At 56.8% G+C, this 25,504-nt stretch overlaps 1 protein-coding gene across 1 annotated transcript; it reads right to left on the bottom strand.

The window, feature by feature from the left end:
- Positions 1 to 994: 994 nt before the first annotated feature.
- Positions 995 to 24,708, bottom strand: VPS37B (VPS37B subunit of ESCRT-I). Its single transcript, XM_039879325.1, has 4 exons — positions 24,526 to 24,708; positions 4,816 to 4,987; positions 3,587 to 3,669; positions 995 to 2,912 (listed from the first exon to the last, which is right to left on the bottom strand). Exons 1-4 carry the CDS (start codon positions 24,634 to 24,636, stop codon positions 2,457 to 2,459), a joined length of 822 nt encoding a protein of 273 aa, XP_039735259.1. The 5' UTR covers positions 24,637 to 24,708; the 3' UTR covers positions 995 to 2,456.
- Positions 24,709 to 25,504: the final 796 nt, after the last annotated feature.

Raw genomic sequence — 25,504 nt, 5'->3', positions numbered from 1 at the left:
CTGAGTGGGAGGGTGCTTAGAGGGAGCCCCGTCTGTCCCGATTAGTAGGGAATTCGCTTCAGAAAACATTGTAAAGTGTGTGTGTCTCCAGCACACACGCAGCAGTGGACAGCGGTGTGCGTTGGCCACCCTGACCTTCATCTGACCTAACGTCCTCAGTGGGCAAACCTTTGAGACCTCAAATGAGAAGCCTGGGGTCAGGTACTGTCCCTCCCTGGATTGTCTTGTGAGCAAAGGGGCGCAGAGGGGACCAGACAAGTTCCCTCCATGGGGTCAGACTACAGGCCTGGCTGTGAGCTTCCTAATAGCCACTGGGAAAATGAACTGTCAGATGCGTCTCTTTTTTAAAAACAAGCAAGCTGATTTCTCAGGAATAGCTTCCTCGTCGTAGGAAAACTGCGGCACTGTCTCCCACCCACGCTCACAGCACAGGGTCGTGCAGAGAGCGGCAGCCCATTCAGCGTGACGGGAGCTTGCTCAGGGCTGCTCCATGCTCCTTGTGTTCCCAAGTGAGTGAAGTCCCTCCTGGCATCATGGCCCCAAGGCCCAGCTCACAGGGTGGGTAGTGCGGGTCCCACGGTGAGGGGCACTAGAGACACTTCCTTCCTAGCTTGAGGGGTCCCCCGACACACCTGTGGGCAAGTCCCCAGAGCGACCACCACTGAATTCTATCGTTTGAAACAAGCAGAGAATGGAGTTTCCATCAGCTGTGCGGCATGGGGCGGTGACCTTGTGGACAGAAGCCAGGGAGGGACTGAGGCCGATGAGGCACCTTCGACCCGACATGTGAGGAGCATGCTTCTTTGTGCCCTCGCCTGATGTCTGAGACAGAAACCACAGCAGGACAGAAGGCTCTGCTCTCAGGGACAGGGACCCTGGACGAGGCAGGCTCTTCGGCCCCCTTGGGTGGCTTTTATCAATGGACACCAGTCAGCTTCACTGATACTCCAGAACCAAACATCACCAATGTCCCCAGATAAATGAAACACAAGACTGTTAATAATTCTATCTATTGAAAAGGGTCCTACAACTTTACAACCACAGCTCAGACGTAGCCCGGGAGAGATGGTGAGGCCACCTGGGAGCCTGTTCACTCAGCACTGAGCTCACACGTTTGGCTGCGGCCCACGTGGGTGACAGAGGTATTGGTGTGGGTGGCACTGCTCCCAAGATTCATAGGCAGGCCCACCTGATTGGCGTGGCAGTAAATCATCCTATACAGCTTTGTGTTCTTTAAAAATGATCATGACAGTCGAGTTCAAGTCCAGAAGAAGTGTATGGACTGAGTACAAAGGTTGAGCCCTGCCCTGATTCCGTCACCATGGCAACGGGCCAGGTGCTCCACAATCAAGCACACGGGCCTTGTGAACAGGTGGTGGTGACACCCTCAGGACTTTAGTACTCACGGCACCTGTAGATAAGAACCCAGAGGGTAGAAAGAACATCCTGGTTTGCTGGTACCCTCTAGTCCCGTGGGGCGAGCGCCCTCCTACCTAGCTGAACCACTACTGGAGTCTGTGTCCCACCGCCCGGACCCCAAGACCCAGCCAGAGGCAGAGCATCAGCTAAGAGGGGCCCGGTTTGCGGCGGGCGGGGTGTTCTCGCACCTGCGACACGAGCACAGACAAGCCCGTCCGGGACATGGGACAGACGCTGGGGCAGCAGCAGCTGGTGGTGGCCATCCCACGGCCTGGGGGCCTGCAGGGGAGCCCTGGCCGGCACCGGACGAGGCTAAGGCACACACGGCCTGCAGGTTGCAGGTGGGTCTGTGCACCACTGGTGCGTTCACGTCGGCTGCGTTTCGATCCACTCAAAATGTATGTGCGTTTATAAAGGGTCCCTGAATGTGCTTAGGTCAAAAAGTTCTGTTCCCCAATATAAAACAAGAAAATTACGTAGTAAAAATATCAGGGTATTTCTTCATAGAAACCCTCGAGGCTGCTGGGGCAAGAAACAGGAGGGCCAGGCTGTGGTCGCTGTGCAAAGTCCAGCTCGCACCGCCCACGGGCCCGGTCCCCGGGCGTGGCAGTGGGCCCAGTGCAAACCCTGCGTGTGGCTTCGAAGGACCCAGGTCTGGGGAGGAGCAAGGAACTATGGGACTAGGTAAGCACCTTCGGGCTGGCCCACCGGCGACCCTTACCAGGGGCTGTGGTGGACAGCGGGCAGGACACACAACTGTCTTGAAAGAAACGAGCCATGCTCATTAAATACGGCTGAGGGGGGACTGCGCTCTGACTGAGGATGGGCGAGGCTTTCCCCCCGAACTCATGCGTCACCAACATGACAAGACAGAAACCACACGGAGGATGCACGCCGGCACGGGGTGCCAGGGCCCTGCGCCTACTCGCTGCTGACAGCGCGAGCACTGGGCACGCCTGGGCCCCGCGGTGTCCCGCGCCCACGTGAGCCCGGCTGGTGGCAGGCAGACGGAGTGTCCCAGCACGGACGAGGGCGGCTCACTGCAGGATGAAGCCGGGCTGGTGAGGCAGCCGCGGCGGGGGCCTCTGGGGCAGGGCTGGCGGGTACGGAGACACCAACTGCGCGGAGAAGCCCTGCTGGGGGGAGAGGCCCACGTGGGGCGGCAGCGGAGGGCACGGTGGTCGCGGGTACGGGGAGGCGAACGGCGTGGCTAAGCGTCCTGCAGGCACTGGAGGCGGGATGCGCCGAGGCGCGACCGAGGGCGGCCCACTGGCCTCCGGGGCGGGGTAGGGCAGCGGGGCGGCGGGCAGCGGCTCGGCCACCCTGGGTGGCAGCGGGCCTGGGGCCTGCGGGAGTCTCTGCCCCTTCAGCACCATCTCCTGCAGCTTCTCGATCTTGACCCTTCGCATGTGGGCCAGTGTCCGCTGGCTCTGATACACGTCGATGAAGGAGTCTAACGGAAGCTGCCCCTCGAGAAACTTCTCCGCCATGTTCTGAAACAAGCAGGTGACGGGACAGGTCGGCCGGGGAAGGAAGCCCCGTTCACGGCCAGCACGGCGAGGCCTCAGCCAGCTTCCTTCCGTCTCCCGTCCCCTCTCCGCCCGCCACCGGCGCCACACCGCCGACCCGGGACCCCGGCTGACCTCGGCGGGAGCCCCGACCTGCCAGGAGTGACCAGGGGGAGGCGGGCTGCTATCTGCACCCCCCCAAACCGCAGGGGGATGGGCAGCACCGCGGCACTGTGCCCAGCTCCGCCCTCGTCATGCCTGCGGGAGCCCACCTTCCCACCCTTCCACCGGCTGCACCCTGACACGGGGTCAGCGGGCCCCCACCCGGACCCCCACCCAGGCCCGACATTCATCGTACCAGAGTCAAATCAGACCCCCTGCTGCCAGCCAAGTGGCTACCACTGCACCACCCTCGACCCTGGCTCATGTCCCTATCGCCCGGGGACGCTCAGGCCTCGCGTGCTGGGCTGGCTGCGTCCCACAGGCTCCGCCCCACCAGCCGACTCTGAGCAGCCGGCAGCTGAGCAGGGCGTGTGTTCACAGTGCAGCGTGCACCCCTCGGCGGTGGACCAGGCTCCCTGCGGCTCCTGTGCAGCCCGCACACCCAGGAGGCGCCACCTCCCGCCCGCGGGAGGCCCTGGGGCCTTGGCCGGCTTTACCTCTGTGTCTTCTTCAATCTTGGCTCCTTCTGCTTGAAGAAGTGCTAACAGGGTCTCCAAGGACGCGTTGCTGGACTGCTTATCTGGAAGGAGGAGGGGCGGCGTGAGGAGGGGCGCCCTGCAGGGCCCTGCCCTCCACAAGGACATGCTCCCCAAGCCTCCCCATTTCCCCCTCAGAGCATTTTAACTACAAAGGCAATAGGATCACACCCACTGAGAGCCCACTTTCCAGACCATGAAGCCCAGGAGAGGGACCACTACACGTGACAGGTGCTGGGGGGGGACACGGGCCACAGAGCACCAGTGTCCCCATCTGCTCCGGAGCTCTGACTGAACATGTGACAGGAATACCGTAATCACGTCTTCGTAGTCCCTTCGTATCTGAGGAGTTACTGACAAAGTGCGCACACCTGTGGGACCTGACCTTTTACAGAGCGTGAATCCCAAGCGCCCGGGTCAGCATCTGGGCTGTGCAAAGGGCTCCTGCCCCCGCCCCCCAGGGTCCTGCAGGCGCTGAAGGCCACAGTCAGCCGCGAGGCGATGCTCCCTGCGGCACCCACCAGCGGTCCCCGTCCTTCACCGCTGTGCAGCAGGCCACCGTGTAAGGGCCACGCCGTACCCATCGGCCCACAGGGGACATTCAGACTGCTGCCAAGTTCAGCAGTCACAACTAAGCGACGACGAACGTCCCATCTCCTGCCCGGGACGTGCCCCGGCGTGCACGCTTGTCACTTCAGGAGGCGCTGCCAGACCACTTCCCCGGGGCGGCCTAACTGGCCTCCACCAGCCCGAGTGAGGCTCCCCTTCCTGCATTCTGGCTGGCTGTGTTCTAGCACTGTCACCGATGTCCTGGAGGCAGTGAGGGGGTTTAGGTGTCCCATGTCACCAAGAAGCTCAGGGCAGGGGACGGTTTTTAACCTCTTCATCTAAGTCTCCTCGAAAGCTACCCACAGCACTCAGGACTCAGCCACGCTCCACTCTAACTTCATAATGGCTGCGAATTACAGTGTGACATTAAAATAAAATGTTCCGTTAACTTTGAAGGCCTTACCGCACAAGATACACCCTTTGTTGGATATCACAATTCAGAAAACTGCCTTTTTTCTATACTGTTTGGAGAAGGTGGAATTTCACTTAAAGTGGTTGAGTCTCTTCTAAATTGGTGACACACTTTACAGTGTGTCCTTCCCTCCACTCTTTACTCTGGAAAGATGGCCTTAAAACGTTACCTAATTTGGTCGTCTTTAGCTGACAGGCTTCGAAGAGCACCTGCAGCTCCTGGTACTTCTGGGTCAGACGCGCTTTCAGAGCGTCCAGCTGCGGCTGGTACCGGAGGTTCCCCTCTGCCAGGCTCCGGTTGCTGGCGAGCGTCATCTCTTTGTTAAGCTGGACATTCTGTGTCTGCAAGGAACATACAGGATAACGAGAGCTTGAGTGTGCTGGTGCCCGGGCAAGTGCCCGGAGACCCCCATGCACAGGGGCCACCCATCGGCTTCTATCAGCTGAGTCCCCCAGCCGTGACACCGGCCCGAGTTCACGTGTGGACACTGCTTCGCGCTCTTCCAGAGCGAAGCCACTTCCTTTCCAACGCGTCTGCAGGATGGGCTTTGTCTGTGACTCGTTCGCTTCAGTGGCTGTGCTGTGACCGGAATTCCTTACTGCTGCCACCGTGTGCTCGCGAGAGTGACAGCCGTGAAGATTGGGGGCTACAGCCTTTCAGAGTGAGCTTCTGCTGCTCTAGGGAAAGTTAAAGAGCCACCTGTGCCGGAGACCAGTTGGCGTGACATCAACTCGGGCGCAACAGTCAGGCTTCGAGATCGAACACGGAAGCCTGGGAGACGGGCTGCTGCGGTCCGTGCGCACGGAGCCTGTTCTCTCCCACGCCCGCCCCTGCTCTTCCTGGTCTGCTGGGAGGCCGCCCAGCTCCCGGCCACCCCACGTCCATGAGCCTGAGCCTAAGCTGGGGGAGGGGACTCTGCCCCACGGGGGTTTCACTCTATCTTTCCAGCAGTGACAGGTTATTTGGAAGGTCAAGAAGCCCACCCGCCTGAATCTCAGGGGTGAGGGAGGAAATGGAAAGTCTGAGAAAAAAGTTAAGGAACACCTAATAAAACTCAGGCAGAAGAACACCTGAGTAAAAAGGCGAAAACACAGACTCCGTCACAGCCGTGCTCCGGTTCCCTTTCCACTCGGGGCCGACGGGCCTCCTCCACCGCGGCCTGCCCGGGGCGACACTCAGCGGCACGTGACCCCATTACTTATCCGTGCTTCTCCTGTCTTCTTCAACCCCGTGCCGGTCATCTCGTGCTCCCCCTAATACCTTCCGCCACCCCACCCAGTCTGTTTTCGCTGTTACTTCCTCCCTCCTGACCGGGGAGAGATTCTTGCCTCCCTCCCCTGCAGCCTCCCCCAGAGCCATACCGTGCCTGGGCGTGCTCCCAGCGCCTGCCTCCCAGCGCACGCAACAAAATAAATGCACGCGCACACACGCACACACATATGCACACACACACACACGTACGTAGGATAGCGAAGTGGACAAAGATGAAGCCCCAACACCCAGCAGACACACAATCTCCCACAGACGAGCTGGGCCCAGGGACCTGAAGAGCAAGCTCAGCTTAAACCGGTGTTTAGATGGAGAATTTAGATTAACAGAGAAAATGAAGCCTTTAGCTCAGGGGTCCTCAACCCCTGGGCCACGGACCGGTACCAGTCTGTGGCCTGTTAGGAACTGGGCCACATGGCAGGTGAGCAGGCGGGCAGCAAAGCTTCAACGGTATCTGCAGCTGCTCCCCAGCACTAGCATCACCGCCTCAGCCCCACCTCAGACCATCAGACATTAGATTCCCATAGGAGCACCGGTCCCTGGGGCCACAAATCTTGGGGACTGCTGTCTAGCTCAACACCAGGAAATGGGTGCAGGAGAACACACTTGTCTCCTGCTGATGCTGCAGCTGCACGGAGATTCAGGGGCTGGAAAGGCCTGGGCGGGGGCGCCCCCGACGGCAGGCCCACCCTGCGCACCGTGTCCCCAGTTGTGCAGAAGTGTCTTTTCTTCCACTGCTGAGCCATTTCAAAGAACGGACAGAAGCAAACCACTGCACAGCCACTCTGCAAACAGCTCGGCCATCTCTCTTAACGCTAAACGTGCAAACACAGGCCCAGGGGCTGCACTCCCAGCCACGTGTCCCAGAGGAACGAAGGCCACTCCCGGAAACCCCATGTGAGGACTCCGAATGGCCCAGACGGGAAGCAACCCCGCTGTCCTGCAGGTGATGCTGGGACGAAGCGTGCCACCTCCGCGCCGTGGGACGCTACTCAGCCGTAAAAGAGGACCCGCCGTTCCCTCACAGCAACGTGGATGAAGCCCCAGGGACATAGGCCGAGTGGAAAGAGGCAATGCGAAGGGTCACATGCTCTCTGACTCCGTGTATACAACGTTCTCAAGGGGACAATGACAGAAATGGAGATGGGGCAGAGACGCGGCTCTAAGCGGACAACGTGAGGGATGCTCCTGGGGACGCACTGTCCTGCTGTCCCCTGTCCTGAGCCTAGCAGTGTCACTGTCCTGCGGTGAATTCTGCAGGATGTCGCCTTCAAGGGACACCGGGAGAAGGCGCTCAGGGCCTGCCACTTCTCGCGGCTGCTTGTGGGTCTGCGGCTGTCTCGGCGTGGGAAGTTTCACTGCAAACTATGCCCTGGTGAGCTCTTCCTCTCTCCGGTCTCATCCGATGGCTGAGCAGGGGCAGGTGTTCAAGGCCACAGTCGGCCCCGGCCACTGCCGACTCCACCTCTGTTTAATAAACATTTACTGAGCAGCCATCGCCTGCCAGGCCCTCGGTCAGGCTGCGAACTGAGGGACAGGAGCGTTCTGACCCTCAAACTCGGTGTCAGCGGGAGTGGAGGCAGCACGCCCTGACCTGAGGCCCAGGTGACCGGTCCCCACGGGCCCTGCCCCGGCAGCCCTGACAGCAAGCCGAGCTCCCCACTCCACAGGCCTCTGGCTCTGTCTGACGGACGGGCCGCAGCCTCACGCCTCGGCCCCAAGCCCCTGACCAGTGTCAGCCAGCGGCCACCCTGCCCCAGCACCGCTCCCCTCCTGAGCTGATGGCAATCGGTGAGTGTGCGACTTGTCTTCCTGTGAACTGTCTCCCTCACTGGACTACGAACGACACGCGATCCCTCGTCGTCCCTGGCAGGCCAAGCACCCCTCACGTCAGCCACTCAGTAAGGATCTGCTGAGTGAGTCAGAGCCCCACCCACTCCCCAAAAAGGCCGAGTCTGGCAAGTAAGGTGGGCAACGAAACGTGGAGGAAAAGTGTTCCTCAAGCCATGAACGCGCTGAGTCCTGACGCAGCCGGCAGCTCCGTATCCAAGTCCTCCGAGGCCCAGCCGGGGGAGGGGGGGCCTCACACTGCATCTCGGGGTAGTTCCGGAGGCTGAGTCCCCCCGAAGTCTTAAGCAAAGGCAGCACTGTGGGCCCCCCAGGTGACCAGTGCAGAGGCGCCCAGTGACAGGCAGTCCCAGCCTGCTGCCAGGTGTCACTGCACGGCAGACGACGCGGGACCCGCGTGAAGGGTGGTACCGACGAAGTTCCCAAAGCCCAGACAACCCCACTGCGGCCCGGCTCTCCGGGGTACCAGGCCCTCCCCAGATGACTGACGTACACCAAGCGTCACTGCTTCACGGTTTCACCGCGAAGAAATCACGTCTACAAATAAATCTCACGGTCACAGCGTCTGAGGTCGAAGTCAGGCTCCTCCACGTGAGAAAGTCCCGGGGGAGGGCAACACGAGGGAGCGCGGGGGGCAGTCGGAAGGCCGTCCGTTTGCACAGGACACAGACACCAAGTCAAGGTCTCCCGCCAGCCGGAGGCCAAAAAACTCCAGCTGACAACCGTTAAGCTGGCTGTAATTTTTTATGTCCTTTGGGCAGGAAGATATTTTCACATTGAAATAAGTCAGTAAATTCTAAGCGGCCACTCGGCACAGCCAGAGCACTCTCCCGGTGGACAGTGGCCCGGGACAACGTCCAGGACAGGGGTGCTGAGGTGGGGAGGAGCGTCGGAAGCACCTGATAAAGCTCTTCCGCCCCCACTGCCCCAGGGTACCCCTCAGATGCGCATTAGATGCAGAGAAACACTCTCCTGCAAGTATCCCCCGCCCCCCGCCTGAGAAGGGGGACCAAACAGCCAGCCCTGTTCTGTCATTTGCACAGCAGAGGTGGGCGGTGGGGTGGGCCTGGGGCCTCTCCATGGGGACAGGCACAGCACACTCAGCAAGGCCCCGGAGGCAGCCACTCCGGGCAGCGCTGCAGACTCTCCCCCTCCTTAGACCGAGTCCAGCCTCAATGCTGGTGACAAATCTCTACAGGGAACCTGAGGCTGCGTGCAGAGGCCACCGTAACTCAGTGGCCACAAGAGCCAGCAGATACTTGAAACTGAAAACGGGGTCACCAGTCCCTTGATGGCTCTCACGATCCTTTTTCTTAACCGTAGAGAAATCTCTTCAGGAAACAATCTCTCTGTGGTAAGGAAACATTTTTATCCACGTGCTCAGTTTCACTTCAGTTTCCCTTTCTGCTCATCATCAAAGAAAAACGAGGCGCACGGCAGCGGCATGTATGGTCGGGCCCCCGTGTGCAGCGGTTTCCGCCCCTCTGTCCGTCCGTGAGCGGCGGTGCCTGGAAGGACGGCCACCCGAGCCAACGACGGCCACCTCGGGACGGTGTGACCTCCTTTCGTCTCTACCTGTGCAGGGCTCGACTCATCACAACAAGCATGTACAAATTTACAGAAAAGAGTCATTTTTTAATTAAAAAACAACAAAAAAGCCTGTTTGGGAGTAAAGTCTGAAGGCAGAGGCTCTCAGCTGCCTTGTTTCAGAAGAGGAAACGGTGTTTTCTACACACTTGTCCAGGCGGAAATGTGGAGACCCCTTTATGTCTTTGGGTGCTTGCATCAATACGTGATGTCCTCGTAAAATGCACCTCCCTCAAAGGCACCTGTCCTTATTTCTTGACTTCCCTGGGTTGGGGGAGTATGGTAGAAAATAAAGTTGGAAAAAAAAAAACAACAAAAAAAACATATAAACTCCCCTCTGAGCAAGACACGTAGTGATTACAAATGAGACGCTCGGAGACAGGCCAAGAGAGGCCGGGTCGGAGCTGTGGGTTTGCAGTGGGGTTTTCCAAACTGGATTCTCCTACAACGTGAAATTCTGATCCGAGCTGGCTGGTCCGGGTCCCTCGCCATAACTGTCCACATGTCCAAGGTAAACCCTCCCCTGGAGAATACTCAGGTCCCTTCCTCCCCCCCGTGCACTACAATGTAACCCTCAACCCAGGAAATGATGTTATCGAGCAATTAGTGAATTTCAACAAATAACTAGAAATTCCTGCTCGTGCTGGAAGTCCTTTAAACGTTCAAAGTCCAGAAGGTTCTCAGAATCTGGGTTGCGGTACGTAAGATGCAGATGCAGGTGCACCTGCCCACCTGCCCCGCCGCCCATCTGCCCCGCCACCCACACAAAGCCCGCAGTCTCGCTCATGCGCTCAGCATGGCTTGGCTGAGGCGTCACGCACGCCATCCATTTAGAGTGTTCAGCCCGGCGGCGTTCCATGCGCCCCCAGAGCACCCCCCTGCTGCTACACGATGTGTGGTGTCGTCTGCTGTGTCTCTCAGTCATCTGTTTATTCATTCATCCAAAAAAAGGGTTTTCTGAGGCACCAGGTGCTGGCTCTGACAGAGCGGCAGTGGGGACGAATGTGAACAAGGTGGTCCCACCTCACCAAGGATGCGACGACTGCAGGCAAAGTAAACTAAATCGCCCGTGTCACGACGGAGTTTTAACTCTCCCGGGAGTGACAGGCGCTTACAGTGGGATGAATGGTGGCCTCCAAAGGACGTGTCCACATGCTTATCCCTGGAAGCCGGGAATGTCCCCTTGTTCGGAAAAACGGTCTTTGTGGAGGTGATCGAGTTAAGGGTCTGGGGACGAGATCTTCCAGGACCCTCAAGTGGCCCTGAATCCAATGACAAGTGTCCTTTCAAGAGACACCCAGAGAAAAGCAAGACACGGAGCGAAGACAAAGGCAGCGACTGGAGTGCGGGGGCCGCGAGCCGAGCACGCGGCAGGCGCCAGAGGGAGCCGAAGGCCACGGCCGCAGACCTCTGCCCTCCAGAGCAGAGAGAGAATAAACGTCCGTGGTCATGTCAGGGCAGCCCCAGGCAGTGCTGGAACCTTCCATCTGTCTGCATCCTCTCTGTGCCCCAGGGGACAACTGGCTGGTCCACACCCACCACTTCAACAGGCCCCGTCTCTTCCGGTCCTCGCTGGATTCAGCAGTGGGACTGAGGGTGGGAGGAGAATGAAATGGGGGGCTTTCTGGGGCCCCGCCCCACGGGGGTCACGATGGGTGGCCAGGCCCCTCCCTCTCTTGCTTCTCTGCGCTCTGCTCCGTCCCTTGGGCCTGGAGGTGAGAAGTGAACGACTGTGGCCAGCCCTGCACGCGCCCTGGGGCTCCGCACCCGCGTCTCTTTATAAGGAGAGTCTTCATCACCCACCTGTCAAGCCCGCACCCCAGCCGAGGGCCCTGCCTTGCCAGAGCCTCACCCGTGTGACCGGAACGGCTTTCCCAGTGCACTGAAGCGACGCGTGAGCTCACGCCCACCCCGAGAGGACTGTGCCTTATTCATTCCCGACACCCAGAACCGGCGCGGCGCACGGGCCGACGCGGGCACACCGCCAGACGCCTGCTCGGCCTCGTCTGCAGAAATCGGGGCTGCTGCGGCCTTCGGCCACCGTCGGCTGTTAATGTCTGGCTAAGCTGTTGTGAGGATCGGCTTCTTTAAGTGTTACCGCGGATTTTCGACAGCAGCGTCAAAGATCAATGCTTATTGTTACAAGCAGCCAGCTGCTGACTGGGAGACTGTGCTCCCCTACTTCACAGGGGTGGTGACGGTTTGGAAGTGAAACGTAACAGAAAGAATTAAGTTATGACCGTGACGCCCTAAAGCGAAACTACCCCTTACTGCGGAGAACATCAGACCCACGGCACACACGTGGAGACACCCGGGCGTAGGCTGGTTTCCCACGCCCCTCCGTCGTCAGGATTCAGCCCGCCCCCCTCGGAAAGCTCACCAGAGCAGGAGAGTAAAGTCACGGTCGTGATGGTCCTGAAGCCGCTAGAATTCACACATCTTTTAAAAAGCCACGAACTTCGGGACCTTAACTATAGCTCGTGACAGCCACAGCATGCTCCAACACAGAGGAGCATCCGTCCGCCAACCCATCCATCCTCGGAACATGCATGAAGCCCTCTGGGGAGACGACAGCCAGAACACAGCACGTCCTCACCCCGTCCACGAGGACAGGCCCCGTGAGCCCGCGGGGGCGTCGCTCGCTCCACGCTGCAGACAGGCGGCCCCGAGCACAGACTGCAGTTGCTCCTCAAATAAAAGGCTCGAGAAGGAAAAAGGGGAAAGAAATCAAACAGATGTGCATGTAAAGACTCAGGTAAGACGAGTCCCTGGTGGCGACGGGGAGCTTCACTCCCGTGGGCGCCGCACGTATCTCAGCAGGATTCGCAGGCATTTATTGAGCGCTTACTGCACGCGTGGCATCTGCCAGCTTCGTACTATTCGTGCATTGTCTCCATTTCGTCCTCCCAGTGAGGGTGAGACAAACTTGTCCCCATTCACTCAGGAAAGAGGAAAAGGTCTTAGGGAGGTTGGAGAGACCACCAAAGTCACAAGTGCCAGTGACTCCAGAGCTATGATATTAAGGACGAGGATTTTTTGTCTCCAAGTATTTTCTGCACGACTGTGCCGTGAATTACGCCGTAAAAGCTACTGTAGCTACTATTACTACCCAGAATCTAGTCTGCTGTCATTTTCTCTGTTTCGGAGTTCCAATAATCATCTCAACTTCATTTATTTCCCTTTTTACTGAGGATACTTTTGAACGCGAAGCAAAAGGAAGTGAGAAGTGTAATGAACCCGTGTGTCCTGCTGGCAGGTGACCGCGCAGCGACGGTCCCCACCTGTGCCGCATCTGCACTCCACACTTTAAAAAAGAAAAGTATCTTAAAGCAAATCTCAAGCACCATATCACTTCACCCTTAAAAACTTTACCATGTGTCTTTAATGGGTAAAAACTATACTAACTGCAATGCCCTAATCACACTTACTAAAATTAACGATAATTCTTTAGTTTTATCTTCTGCGTCTGTGGGTTTGAATGCTATAATAACGATCTTTCTGCCTCATCTGTGTGCGTGTCTGAAAGTCTACACAGGAAAAGCAGGATAAATGCCTGACTCCGCCCACCTCTCCTCTCTTCAACCAACTTCCAGAAGATTGAGTGGATGCTCAAGCGACCTCGAAAAATGACCGACAGGGTTTTGGGGCGACATCACTATTTAAGTAATGGGTTTTTACTTTTTATGTGTTTCAATCAGTTGCAGTCGCTGACCTTTCTGATGCTCAATGTGTCCAGGGCCCGTAGGGGACACTCTAGCGGGGTCTGAGGCTGACAGACCCCAGCGGTTGGACAGCTGCCCGGCTCGCTGGTGAAACGAGACGCCCCAGCCCCATAAGCACAGCGCTGCCCCGACCTGGCCTGGCCCTTTCCTTCAGGTGGGACATTCATTCTGATTGTGATACCTTCCTCTTCCGATAAAATTAAATTGGAAGTTATTAAAACACAAAGAGGAAGAATGGAACAAATCTTGGCTTTTGTACTTTTCTGCCAGTAGAAAACTTTAGGTGGCATTAGGACTTTAAACTCAGCAGGCTCACGCAGATGACAAGCTGGCGCGCATTCAGCCTGGTTTACCCTGTCCCCCTTCACTGCGCTGCACCTGACCTGGCTCACCAGTTACTCTCCGGGCGAACTTCGGCAAAGTCACATGCAATCTGAGTGTGGGCTTCCGTGTTCAAGGTTATCAGAAAGCCAAAATTCATCTCCATTCAGCGAAAAGACCTTCCCAGCGACGAACGCACTGCACCGCTGTCCTCTGGCTGAACACAGGCTTCCAGGTGACACCGGGACCCAAGCCGACAACGCCCCAGCGCCGTGCTGCAAACAGCCGAATGGGGCTCAGGTCAAGCCAAATGTTCCTTGAGTTTTTTTCTTTTCAGGCGAGGCAACTTGGTTGACTTCACAGATTGCAAGGACCTTGTTGGCTTACAATCCCTTATATTTTTTTATTTTTTACACCTCCAGCACCTGGTCTTCCTAGGTGGTCTCCCATCCAAGTACTTGGCCCGATCCTGCTTAGCTTCCGAGATCAGACGGGATCGGGCTTGTTCAGGGTAGCACGTTCCTTCAGTTTTAATGAAAAATTTAAGGTTGCAGAGCTGGACTATTTAACATGCTAACAAAATTAAAAATCTGAATATACAAAAATACAGTGGAAGCACTGTAGAACATCACGAAGCTGCTCCAAAACATGACGACCTGGTGGGCTGTGCGAAACCATGCCCAAGGCTACAGCCCACTCGGCAAGGGGCTCGCCGGCTGTTCCTCAAATTCGCCGCCAAAACAACCCGCTCGGCAAACGGGATGTACCAGATTAGCAAGAATTGCTATTTTTGATTGGAGGTGTCAAAATCCTCGTTGAGGTGACACTGGCTGCCCTCACTGAGTGGCCGGCAGCGGGACGCAGGATGCAGCCTGATCCACGGCCCCGTGGGGAGCTGGCTCGCTCTGAGGTCGGGATGTTACTCACTAAGGAGACCTGACACAAATGCGAAGGACCAGGCTCGAAAACAAAGGGGCTCGTCCCAGAGAAGAATGACGTGGACACGCGATCTGACGGTTTTCTGGCAGGCACAATACACCAGGGTGTTCTGCTGTTTTTTCTTAGATTTACTTCCTAACATTCAGAGAAAACAACCCAAGATCTCCCTCCATCTTGGACTTATGTGGATAATGGTGACAATAATAAGGAAATATTGTAGGGCTGACGGTTCTGATAACTGTCCTGTGCTATAAATGTTACCTCCCTAGTGTCGATGGCCTTCTAAGACCTGGGTGAAGGAGGGGAGGGGGGAGGAGCAGGAGGCACAGGACACCCACGTTACGCAGTGTGAGCTGCCTTTGTCCCTCGTCCCCCGAAAGCAAGGGGCTCCTCACACGAAGCCCCACGCTCGCCCTACGAGTAAGCCAAGGAAGCCACGAGAAACCCTCGCTCCCTGTCATCAGAACCGGTTAGCTGCCGGTCAACCGAGCAGTTTGGTTAGAGCAGTGAGCCACCGAACACCCACGAGCATAAGATACACATCTGCCCGCTCTGTCGCTGTAGGCGAAGGTCTTTTCTTAGGCAAAGGGCCCATGAGCTCGAGCTCCAAGGCCTTTTTCGTCCAGACCACATCCTTTCATGTGGTAAAGACTCTGGACAAGCAAGATGACCAGAACCCTTCTGGAATTCTCCAGTTTTCCCCCAGTCTAATTCACTAGCAAGTGTTTTTTTCCAGTTTTTTTTTTTCAATCGCCTTACACTGACTCTTCCCAAAGCACTCGGCTTACGCTGTTCACTCGTGGTTCATCAGCTGCCATCGTAGTTTACGAAAGCATTTCATTACTACAACAAAACCAGGACGACTGGGTCTGACACCAAGCACACCCGACTCCGTCTGGGTGGGGACGCAGCTGCCCCGTGCAGCAGAAACGCCGCACACCCAATCCTGACCGTGAGTGGGGAGCGTCAATCACAGTCCAGGACTGGCCCCACTTCCGTTAAGTGGAGGCAGGTCCATTAACAGCCTCTACGGTAATTTACAAATCCAGATCCTTCCTCCCCTGCAGCCTAAGGGAAGACAGACTTTCTCAACTCTGCTGTTCTCAGGTGACTGGCCAGGACCAACGACCAGGCCTTTCACTTTTTAGTAAGAGCTTAGGGTTTTCCCTCTTCTCTCCTGCTCTGTAACCACAATTTACAAGAAACGTACGTACGAGAATGTTCTGGTATTGTCTCCACACAGGTGCAAACAAGAAAACGCCCACCCGGATGGACCCTGGACTTATTTTTAAGACCACATCTCCTGACAATTTTGCTTTTACATTTAAAATACATCGTGACATGAACTTTCCAACACCTGACTCGAGAATTCAGCTTAACAGATAAAACTTACGCTCACATGACTGAAAATGCTACTCTAATAATGGAAATTTTTTTTTTTTTTTTTAGTCTGTGGCTAAAGGGATTAATCAAAAGAGAAATCAGCTACTCTCAATTATTCAACTTAAACTTCATAACAAAAAAACCTATGCAATTATATCTGATGTAGGGAATTAGATGTTCTAACTGAAAGAACTGCCTAGATACTTAAGACTTACCTGTTTTCAAAAAAAATTAAATATTGACATTTTAACAAATTTATGTTCAATGATGTCAACTGTAATACAATTTATGATAGCAAAAAAAGCACCCAAATAACCAATAATGGAATGGTCACATAAATTACGACACATCCATACGGTGACGTATGTGGCCATTAGAAGTGTCATGTAAGAATATTCTGATAGAAAATGCCCAGAGAGTAACACAGAACGAACAGGAAGTGGGACCTACAGAAATGATCCCGGTGCGGAGAGACACAAAGAAACTGTGGAATGAGCGTGACAGTCTCGAACTCTGAGTGGTGGCGTTACATGTGATTATACATTTTCCTTTACAGTTTTCTGTAGTAAGATTTTTTTCTATTAAGAAAATGTAAAAAAAAAAAAGTTACTTTTAAAGGTTTGATCAACTGGGATCAGAAGTAAAAACGACGACATACACTTCCCCGCAGGACAGTCTCTGATGAGACGGAACTGTCACTGCGAATCTCGAGGGACCGTGGCACTGTCCGTGACAAACCCGCACCCATGGGCGACGGTGGCAGATGGCCCACTTATGCCGCCGCGAGCATCTGACAAACATGCCCAGGGAACCAGTCCCGGCACCGGGCTGTGTAAACTGGGGAGAGCCACAGGCGCCCGCTGGGGCTTCCGCACACGCCCAGCCGTAAGGACCAACGTAGTCGCCGGGCAACCCTTCACTGCCAACGCCGTGAACACCCCCAGAATGAAGGCCCTGAGGGGAGCGCAACCCTAAATCAAGTGGCTCCCACACTTGAACAGCCGTCACGGCTTCCATCTGCTGGGCGCCTAACACGGCCACACACTGTGCTCACAGTTCACAAACACTGTCTTATTTAATCCTCGGGACGACCGCTGGGAAGGCATCATAATGCTCCCGTCTGAAGGATGAGGAAACTGACACGTGGGAGGCCAATGCGCCCAGCTTCCCAGCAACCCAAATCCCACCTCAACCGCCACGCCTAACAGCGGACCTGACGTTCCTGCGCAGCTTTGATGACTTCTGCTTCCTCTTTCTCTGTCATTATTTCTTGATGGTGTTATCAACTGTACTAGTTTTTCCCTACACCCTTTATAAACCTGCCACCGACAGAGAACCTATATGACCGAGGGTGGTGTCATCTGAACTGCGTGTAAAGCAAGACTCAGCAGGCCCTGCCGTGAACCCAGCGTAAGCCGTCTCAGTCAGGGATGTGGCATCCTGAAGGTCTCTCTATCAGCCGTTCAGCCTTCTGACTGATCCGCCTGTTTTCCGGTCTTATCTCCATCAAATCCTTCCTCCTGCCAGCTGCCTGAGTATCTATGGAAATGGCCCGTGTGACCCAGGGCCCCCCGCTTACACTCCCCCAGGGCCCCCAGCTTACACTGCCCCAGGGCCCCTGCTTACACTCCCCAGGGCCCCCCAGCTTACACTCCCCAGGCCCCCAGCTTACACTCCCCCAGGGCCCCCCAGCTTACACTGCCCCAGGGGCCCCCTGCTTACACTCCCCAGGGCCCCCCAGCTACACTCCCAGGGCCCCAGCTCACACTCCCCCAGGCCCCCCAGGCCCCAGCTCACACTGCCCCAGGACCTCAAGCACCTCTCCCCAGGACCCCCATGAGCACTTCTCCCCAGGGCCCCAGCTTACACTGCCCCAGGCCCCAGCTCACTCCCCAGGACCCCGCTTATACTCCCCAGGGCCCCAGCTTACACTGCCTTGGGGCCCCAGCTTACACTCCCCAGGGCCCCACACACTGCCCCAGGGCCCCCCAGCTGAGACTCCTCTAGGGGATCCCTAGCTTAGTTTAGACTCCTCCAGAAGGTCCCTCTAACTAGCAGACCAAGCCCAAGCTCCCGCTCCAGGCACGAGGCATCCGGTCTCGTCTGCCTCCCTGGCCTCGCCCCCACTCTGCCCTGCCCTGGTCCCTCCAGCAAGGCCTGTTCCAGGCCTGCACGCTCTGTCCCTGCTGCCCGCTCCGGGGCCTGGAAGTCCTCTCACCCCTACCTGGCTAACTCACCCTCTGAGTCAGGGTGCATGGATCGGCCTGGAACATTCTCCACCTGCCCCGGCCAGGAAGGCTGGCTGCCTCCCTCCCGCTAGGGCGTGTCCCCGCACCATGCTCCACACGCCCTACACCCGCACGACCCTACAAGGTGGACCCTGCGGCCCGCGTTTCACGTCCCCAGGGTGCTGCATGAGGGCTGAGCCAATGAATAAGCTTCCTCCGCCGCGGCGGCTCCCGTTAAGGAAAGCTGCTGCCTGATGGCTCACACGGATCAGCACTGGCCCTGTCCCTCTGCCACCCCAGGCACGGACTGGGCTGCAGACGTGCACGTGACCTAGGGGCCATCAGCATCCCTTGGTGACAACAGCAGGATCGGTTTGAAGGAAGCATTAATTACGCGACGCGATCTATTCAAATACCTGCTCTTCGCATAAACTCTGTGGCACGGTAATGAGCAACGCTCCCCACGATTCCACGAGAAACGCTTTCAAATGCAAGCTTTCCCTCGACAGACTGCCACGCGACCTAGCGACAACCGAGCTTCGTCTACCTCGCCACTTTCATTCTGCCCTAGGAAGGAATGCTACGAAGGACGCGTCTGTCTCTGCGCCGCGGGTGACATGGAAATCTGAAAGCCAACGCGGCTGGGGGAGGGAGTGCGCCGACCAGGACCCTCACGCCGGCGCCTTCTGAGCACCAGCGACGACGTAGGTGAGCGGGACACACGGGTCGTCACAGCTCCCTGCACTGCGTACCTGCCGCGGCCCCCACGGCCACCGTCTGCCGCAAACGCCGATAAAAGCCGAACAGACGGCCAAGCTGGCTCGGCGCAGGAGCGCGTCGGTGCTGCACGTGACGGACGAGGCTCCTCTTTCGACCAGGCTGACGCGGCACGAGGCCGTCGCAGGACGTCGACGGGGTCCTCCCGCCGCGACGGCACCTCCCTCCTTCTCCCGACCCACTCATTGCTCCGAGTGGCCTTCCGGACTTTCATGTCCTCCGCGACTTCAACAAGCGCTCGGGGAGGCTGGCCCTGCACCCTGTCCCTCAGCCGCCCGGCCGAGCGCCCGCCGGGCAGACACGGCCCCGACGCCCCTCACCACTTCCCGCCCCACCTGGCCCGGCCCTCACGGCCTCCCACGCGAAGCTCGTCACCTCCGCTCACTGAGCAGCACCAACCGGGCACCGTGCGAGGTGCAAGGACACAAAGATGGACACGTCCCCGGCCGGGCGGGGACACGGGGAAGTAAATGACTTACAAGTGCGCGTCGAGTGCCACAGCAGAGGCACGCACAGGCTGAGGGGCCGTGTGTGTGACTGAGGCGGTGGACACCAAGCTGACGGGGTCCCCGGCGGGCAGGGCAGGGCTGTTCCGCAGGGGCACCCAGGTGTCAGGGAGGACGGCCAGCGGCCCGCACCCCGCCCAGAGCCGAGCTCCACCCTCGTGTCTTCTGACCTGCTCTTCCGTGTCCACCTTCACCCTGGTCTTCCTCACCAGGCCCCCACGCCACTGCCAAACTCACCTTCCTCAGTGCCCCTCCGGTCACCCAGCTCCTCTGCCCCAGAGTCACGGACACTCACCGCCCCCGGCTCGCAGCCTGGCACTCTGCCCCGCCAGCCTCACTTCCCGCCAGCTCCCTGCTCGTAGGCACGTCGGGTCTGGCAAAGTTCGTGGTGGCTCACCAGTCACAAAGCCTGTGCCTGTCCTGTGCTCACGCTGTCGCTTCTTCCTGAGCCCCCATCTGTCTGTCAAAAACCCTACTTAGAGAGATGAACGCCTAATCCTGGGGGCTGGGGGATCACGCGCAGGACGAAGAGGCCTTTGCACGGGGCTGGCAGTGCGGCTTCCCGAGCTGGGTGGCAGGCCCGCAGACGCCCCCCAGTCTGCCCCCTCTCACAGGTGCTCTTGTGCCGGACACTTACTCTCTTAAACCCGCTACCGACGCCCACCTCCTGCAGCAGGGCCTACCCCAGCCACAGCCTCCCGACGAACCCGCAGCGTCACTCACAGTTAACGTGTGGCCTTTTCCTTAGTCCCTCTTTTTAAAAAATGGTGGCAAAATACACACAACATAAAACTGGCCACTTTCGCCACTTCTCGGTGTGCCCTCCCGTGGCACTGAGCGCACCGGCATCCCGCTGTCCTCCTTGTCACTGGTGTCGTCTTCCCAAACCGAAACTCCCGCCTCTTCTCTCCCGTACTGCAGACGTTCCTTCCCCGAATTCTAAAACGGGGATCGTGCTGGGTTCGCGGTCCCTCAGTTACAACGCCTCGCAGCAAGTGCTCCAGAGCTGGCGCCCGAAATGCAACCTGGGAATGGCAGCCAAAGCACCCGGCCTTTCGGCCTCAGCGATGCCAGCTGACGAAGCCGGCTCACGGGCGTTCGCTCTGTGCCACGGCACCGCGTGGCGCACTCCCGCCTGATATCATCCGACGGCCCTCTGTCATCGTCCTCTTTATTTCCAACGAGGAAACTGCCGCTGGAAAGACTGACCACTTGCCAAAGGACACCCCGCTAGTATCAAAAGCCTCTGCCACCCCGCGCCACAATTTTAATCAACGCAAAGGAAGTAGAAAGCAATTAAACAGAACAGGTGATGAGATCTCATCTAAGCCGGTCTCACAATTCTGTTGTTAAACAAAGGGAGCCAGCCTCTACCGAACACTTCCCCTGGGCCACGTGCTGTCGTCACCTGCCACCCCACTGGGCCTCACGGGGACCCGAAAAAGCAGGCCTGGTTACTCTCTGCCCCAGCAGTGGAGGGGTTAAAGTGCAGAGAGCTTCACGGAGCTAAGGTCCACAGCTCTCCTGATGCCTCTCTTAAAAAAAAATAAAATCGAATTTCAAAAAATATCCCAGGCACGGCAATTTTTTACTCGAGTTGAAATAATAGGTCCACGGAAGAGGAGGTTCAAACATACAGGCTGAAGCCTTCACATATGACATGAGTGAACGGCACGAAAGGACAAGCTCCAGTAGCACAAACACACTCGGGGTTTAAACCTCGGCTCCTAAAACCAGTCTCACGGCGGTCCCGCGTGTGCCACAGAGGCAGTCTTTGGGTTTGCAGCTAGGTGGGGACGTCGCAACAAGCCGCTGTGATTCAGGCAGCACCTGGCCGCCCCACACACGTCACACTGCCTCACACATCACACCGGAGCACACCGTAAGGAAACAAGCCCCTTCCAGACTGGACCAACTCCCAGGACACGACGGGGTTCTCAGACGCCCCGCGCTTCTGCATGTGGGCACCTCCCATGCCCCAGGAACACAGAGCCTGACTTTGAACCCTCGGTTCGCCCCAGTCGGTCAGCGCTTCCTCGGACAGCGCACCCGGAGAAGTGGCCAGAGAGGTCGGCTTTAGCTGCCTGCCCGCCTAAGTGACAGCTCCTTTTAAGGGAGTGCCCTGCAAGTCCACTGGGGTTCGTGTGGACAGAGGACAGCGCATTCCATGGCCATGTAAAAATAACTTTAAACGAAAATAATAATGTGTGCATATGAAACGGAAGGAGCAGAAGGTCCCTAGGGAGACAGATACTACATTTAGGCAGCTGCAAAATGGACAGGAGGCACGGGAAAAGACAGACACACAGGCATGCAAAACGAGGAGGTCTATGGCTCCGACTCGACTTCAACGTCCCGAGTGGCACTAAGGCTCACGTGCCACAATAAAACAGTGCAAGACAAGCACGCACGCCTGTACTTAAGCCCAGCAGCGAATGCCTTCAAACCTAGCCACACTTTCCAGCTGCCACAAAATATCCCCTCCGGCTGGAAGAAGCCTTACTCTGCAATTTAAAACACTTCCTCTGCCAATTAAAAAAAAAGGCTCTGGTTCAGGTTAAGAGACTCTGCTGTAAAAGTCCTGTTCCACTGACTGTCTCATCCCAGACCTACAGAGACACATAATCATTTTGACCATAGAAAAGTAAAATGTTTCTTAGGCTAATAGCAAGTAAAAGTTTACTTAAAATCCTTGAAATAAGACCATATTAACTTGGCAGGATGATCTATTAATGACTACTGGTAACCTTTCTAAAAAGGGAGCACTACAAACGGTTATGAATAACTGCACTCACTGCATACTGAGCAAATGCTGTGTGAAGGGCTTAAAATGCACCATCTCACATAACCCACACAGTAACTCCATGAAATAAGTATGATCACATTCTCCTTCTTCAACAGACACTCAGAGAGGTGAAGGGACTCGTCTGCAACCACGCAGCCGGGAAGTGGCCACATCCAGCCCGGAGCGCATGATCCCAAAGCCTGAACGTTCTTTACCCCGCATCACAAACGCTCCATTTGGCCGCGTGGACAGGCAGTTCACAAAATGTTTCCTTCTGCTGTGCCTCACAACCACCCAAGATAAACCACTGCATCACACTAACAGCCGAGTGAAACGACCATGGCCAAGATTTCGGTTGTTCGGTGTCATACCTGCTCTTTTAGAAGCATGTTACACATACACAACCGGGGCAAAGGACTTCCTAAGTGTGACCGCAGCGGGCTGAGCTGCCTGACTAAGAGATTCTGGCCTTCCAGTTCAGCTTCCTTGTTTTATTTAAGAGCACTACACCCTGAAGAACAAACTGCTGCTGAGTTATTAGCACGAGCTATGTGGTCTCTAATCCAGTGGAGTCAGTTAGTCCTCAGTATTTGTATAGTGTTCTCTGGTATGAAGGTCACCTTTACTAACCAAAAAAAAAAAAAGAGAGAGAGAAGAAAAGAAAAAAAAAAAATCCTGCTAGATTAATGTGTGTTTCCCTTTAAACAATAACCTCCAGTTCCCCAGGCAGAGGAAACAAGCGGCATATGCCCCTCACAGCCCTGGTTGGCAGAACTGCCCAGCTCCTTGCACAGCTTTGCCTCCACTAAAAGGCAGTTTATGTCTATTAATTAATGCTCCGCTGCTGTAACTACAGTCCCCTGGTCTTACTGAAACAGAATGGTCACATAGAGTAAAATAACTTGCAGCGCTACACGTGAGAAAAAAATACTTATCATTTTATTATTAAACTAGAAAGATGCCTGCTGGCAGTCCACGAAAGGTCTCCTGGCAACTGAAAAGCAGAGAAACTAAGCAAAGATATTCTTTCTTTGGAGACATGAAACTCATTCAGTCAAGAAAGATGGATTTTGTCACTTATTATTCTCTAAAATGGAAAGTGCCACATGGAGACCATAAATGGGGTGCACTGCATCGCGGAGCAACGTTGTTTGTGCCAAGTTACAAGGCAGTGAATACAAGGGGTGTATTAATGGAAAGGCTGATACCATCTTACTACAGTGGCCTCTCTGTGGCTCTGGACAATGATCTGTTGAGGGTTTTCCAGGGATTTTGAATGTGCAATCTCCAGACAAGCCCCCCTTTAAGGGGGCTGGCTGGGTGCTGAACAATCCCTCCTCGGAAAGAAAGCCAAAAGCTCCCTCACAGGCTTCTGGGTGAGCAGCTCAGCCCCGTAGGCGTGGGAAGCCTCAGACTTCAGAGACAAAGGAGCAGGAGGGGTAGAAGGGTGGCGGGTGGGGGGCTGGGACCCGCCTGGGTCCACCTGCCTGGAGAAGACCCAGACCCATTCCATGGGACTTCCAGACACAGAGTTCAAAAGGTCGGGAGGAACGGGGAGAAGGAAGCACACAAAGCAAAGGCTCCTGAGGGCAAACCGTGCCAGAAGGGAGGGGGCCAGGTCCCCTGAAGGGGAGGGCGGGGAGGTGACACATGATTTCCATAAACACGGCAGGCAGGTCTACTATCAGTGGGGTGGTGGCTGGCTGTCAGCCCCCAACCCCCAGTTTATCTTCTCCCAAAAAAGCAGCTCCAGGAACTCTCCGCTTTCCCCAAGGGGGAAGGACACAGTGGGGCAAAGCCACCATACTAGAATTCCCACATTCCCTTCTTCCGTGGAGGGGGAGGGCAACTCTTAGGGAGAAAGAGAGCCTGGTACCACCCTCAGGCCCACCCACAAGACCAGGGAGAGGTGTCCCCTGGGGTAACTCGGCTTGCGGTCACACCTCGGGAGGGCCGCTCTGACCCTCAGGACCCCTCAGAGACAGGGACCGTCACATCTCACACGAGCTGTCGGTGGCCCTGTGCCTCCCAAGCCCCTGCCCGACCGTAAGCTGTCTTAGGACCACCTCGCAGTCTCATCTACACCGGTCCCCAAGTGCTCCCCCAGAACTCACCCAACTAGTCCACTCGGCGCCTCGAAACCTATTCTCAGACCTCGACGACCGCCTCAGTGCCCCCGTCCCCCTCAACCTTCCCCCTTCGTCGGCCCCCCAACCTCTGCAGACCCAGCCTCGGGCCCCTCAGTCCGGTCCCCAACCCTCGACTGCAGCCCCCCTCTCCAGCCAGCTCCCTGATCCCCACTCCCTCCTCGCCCCACGAGACCCAGCCCCAGCGCTCTCCGTCCCGAATGTCCAGTCTGAGCTCGCTAATCCCCGCCTCGTTCTCGGGTCCTCGGCCTTGCACGCCCCGCCGCGAGCCCTCCCACTTCCCGTCGCGGTCCCCTCCGCCCGAGCCCCGGCGCCTGCAGCCCGCCGGGGGGCCCGGCCCCGCGCGCCCCCTCGAGGCCCGGCTCACCTCCTCCATCTTCTGCACCATCGCCGCCAGCTGCCCCTCGTCCTCCAGCAGCTCGTTGAGCTGCATGAGCGACAGCCCGGAGAACCGGGCTTCGCTCCCGGGGCCCGCCATCCCCGACTCCCGGCCGCCGCCACCGCCGCCGCCGCCAAGCCCCGCCGACCGGAAGCGCCGCCCTCAAGGCCCGCCCCCGGCGGGGGGGCACGTGACGCCAGCCCTGGGGCGTGACGTCATCGCCGCGCGGGCGGGCGGACGTGACGTAGCCCTCTGGCCCCCTAACTGGACGCGGGCTGGGGGGCTGTCTCCGAGAAGCTTGGGGCACCTCAGGGAAGGGGAAGGGGCCTGGGACCGGCTGGTGACGCAGCGATGGGCGGTGATGATGTCACGGGGGCACAGGAGACTGCGCCGTGATGTAAAGCTTTTCCCTCAAGGAAAAGAAGTGCTGAGATCCAAAGCGAGCAAAGGGGAGGAAGCTCCTGCAGCATGTGTAAGCCCAGCCTGACCCACAGAGCCCCAAAGAAGGGGACTTTATGGGGAAGCAACTTTAGGTGCCTTTGAGTCCTCGGAATTGTGGGGCCGCCAAGTCATTCACGTAAATATCATTGAGACCCCACTATGTGGACTAGGCGTTGGGTACACAGTTCCGAATAAAACAGAAAAGACGCCTGCCTATATGAGCTAACAGAGTGCCTGGGGAAGCGAGCAAAAAGCAAGTAAAATGGTTGCAAATTGGGATAGGTCGAAGAAGGAGATGAAGGATGAAATGAGGATAATAGGGACATCTTTCTTTAAGGAAGTAGTAAAGACGGAGCTCTCAGAGAAGGTGACATCTAAGAGCTAAAAGATGAGAAGGGAGGAACCAGGTACCGTTCCTATAGGATGCCTGAGGCAGCAAGACTAGCATGTGCAAAGGCCCTGAGTCAGGACTAGCTTGGTACATTCAGGGAATGGATAGAAAACCAGGATGGCTGAGCATCGTGAG

Source organism: Pteropus medius, unplaced genomic scaffold, assembly GCF_902729225.1.
Source record: "Pteropus medius unplaced genomic scaffold, Ma_sr-lr_union100, whole genome shotgun sequence".
NCBI lineage: Eukaryota > Metazoa > Chordata > Mammalia > Chiroptera > Pteropodidae > Pteropus > Pteropus medius.
Note: the sequence above shows the minus strand (reverse complement) of the source record. Positions and strands in the feature narration are given on the sequence as shown.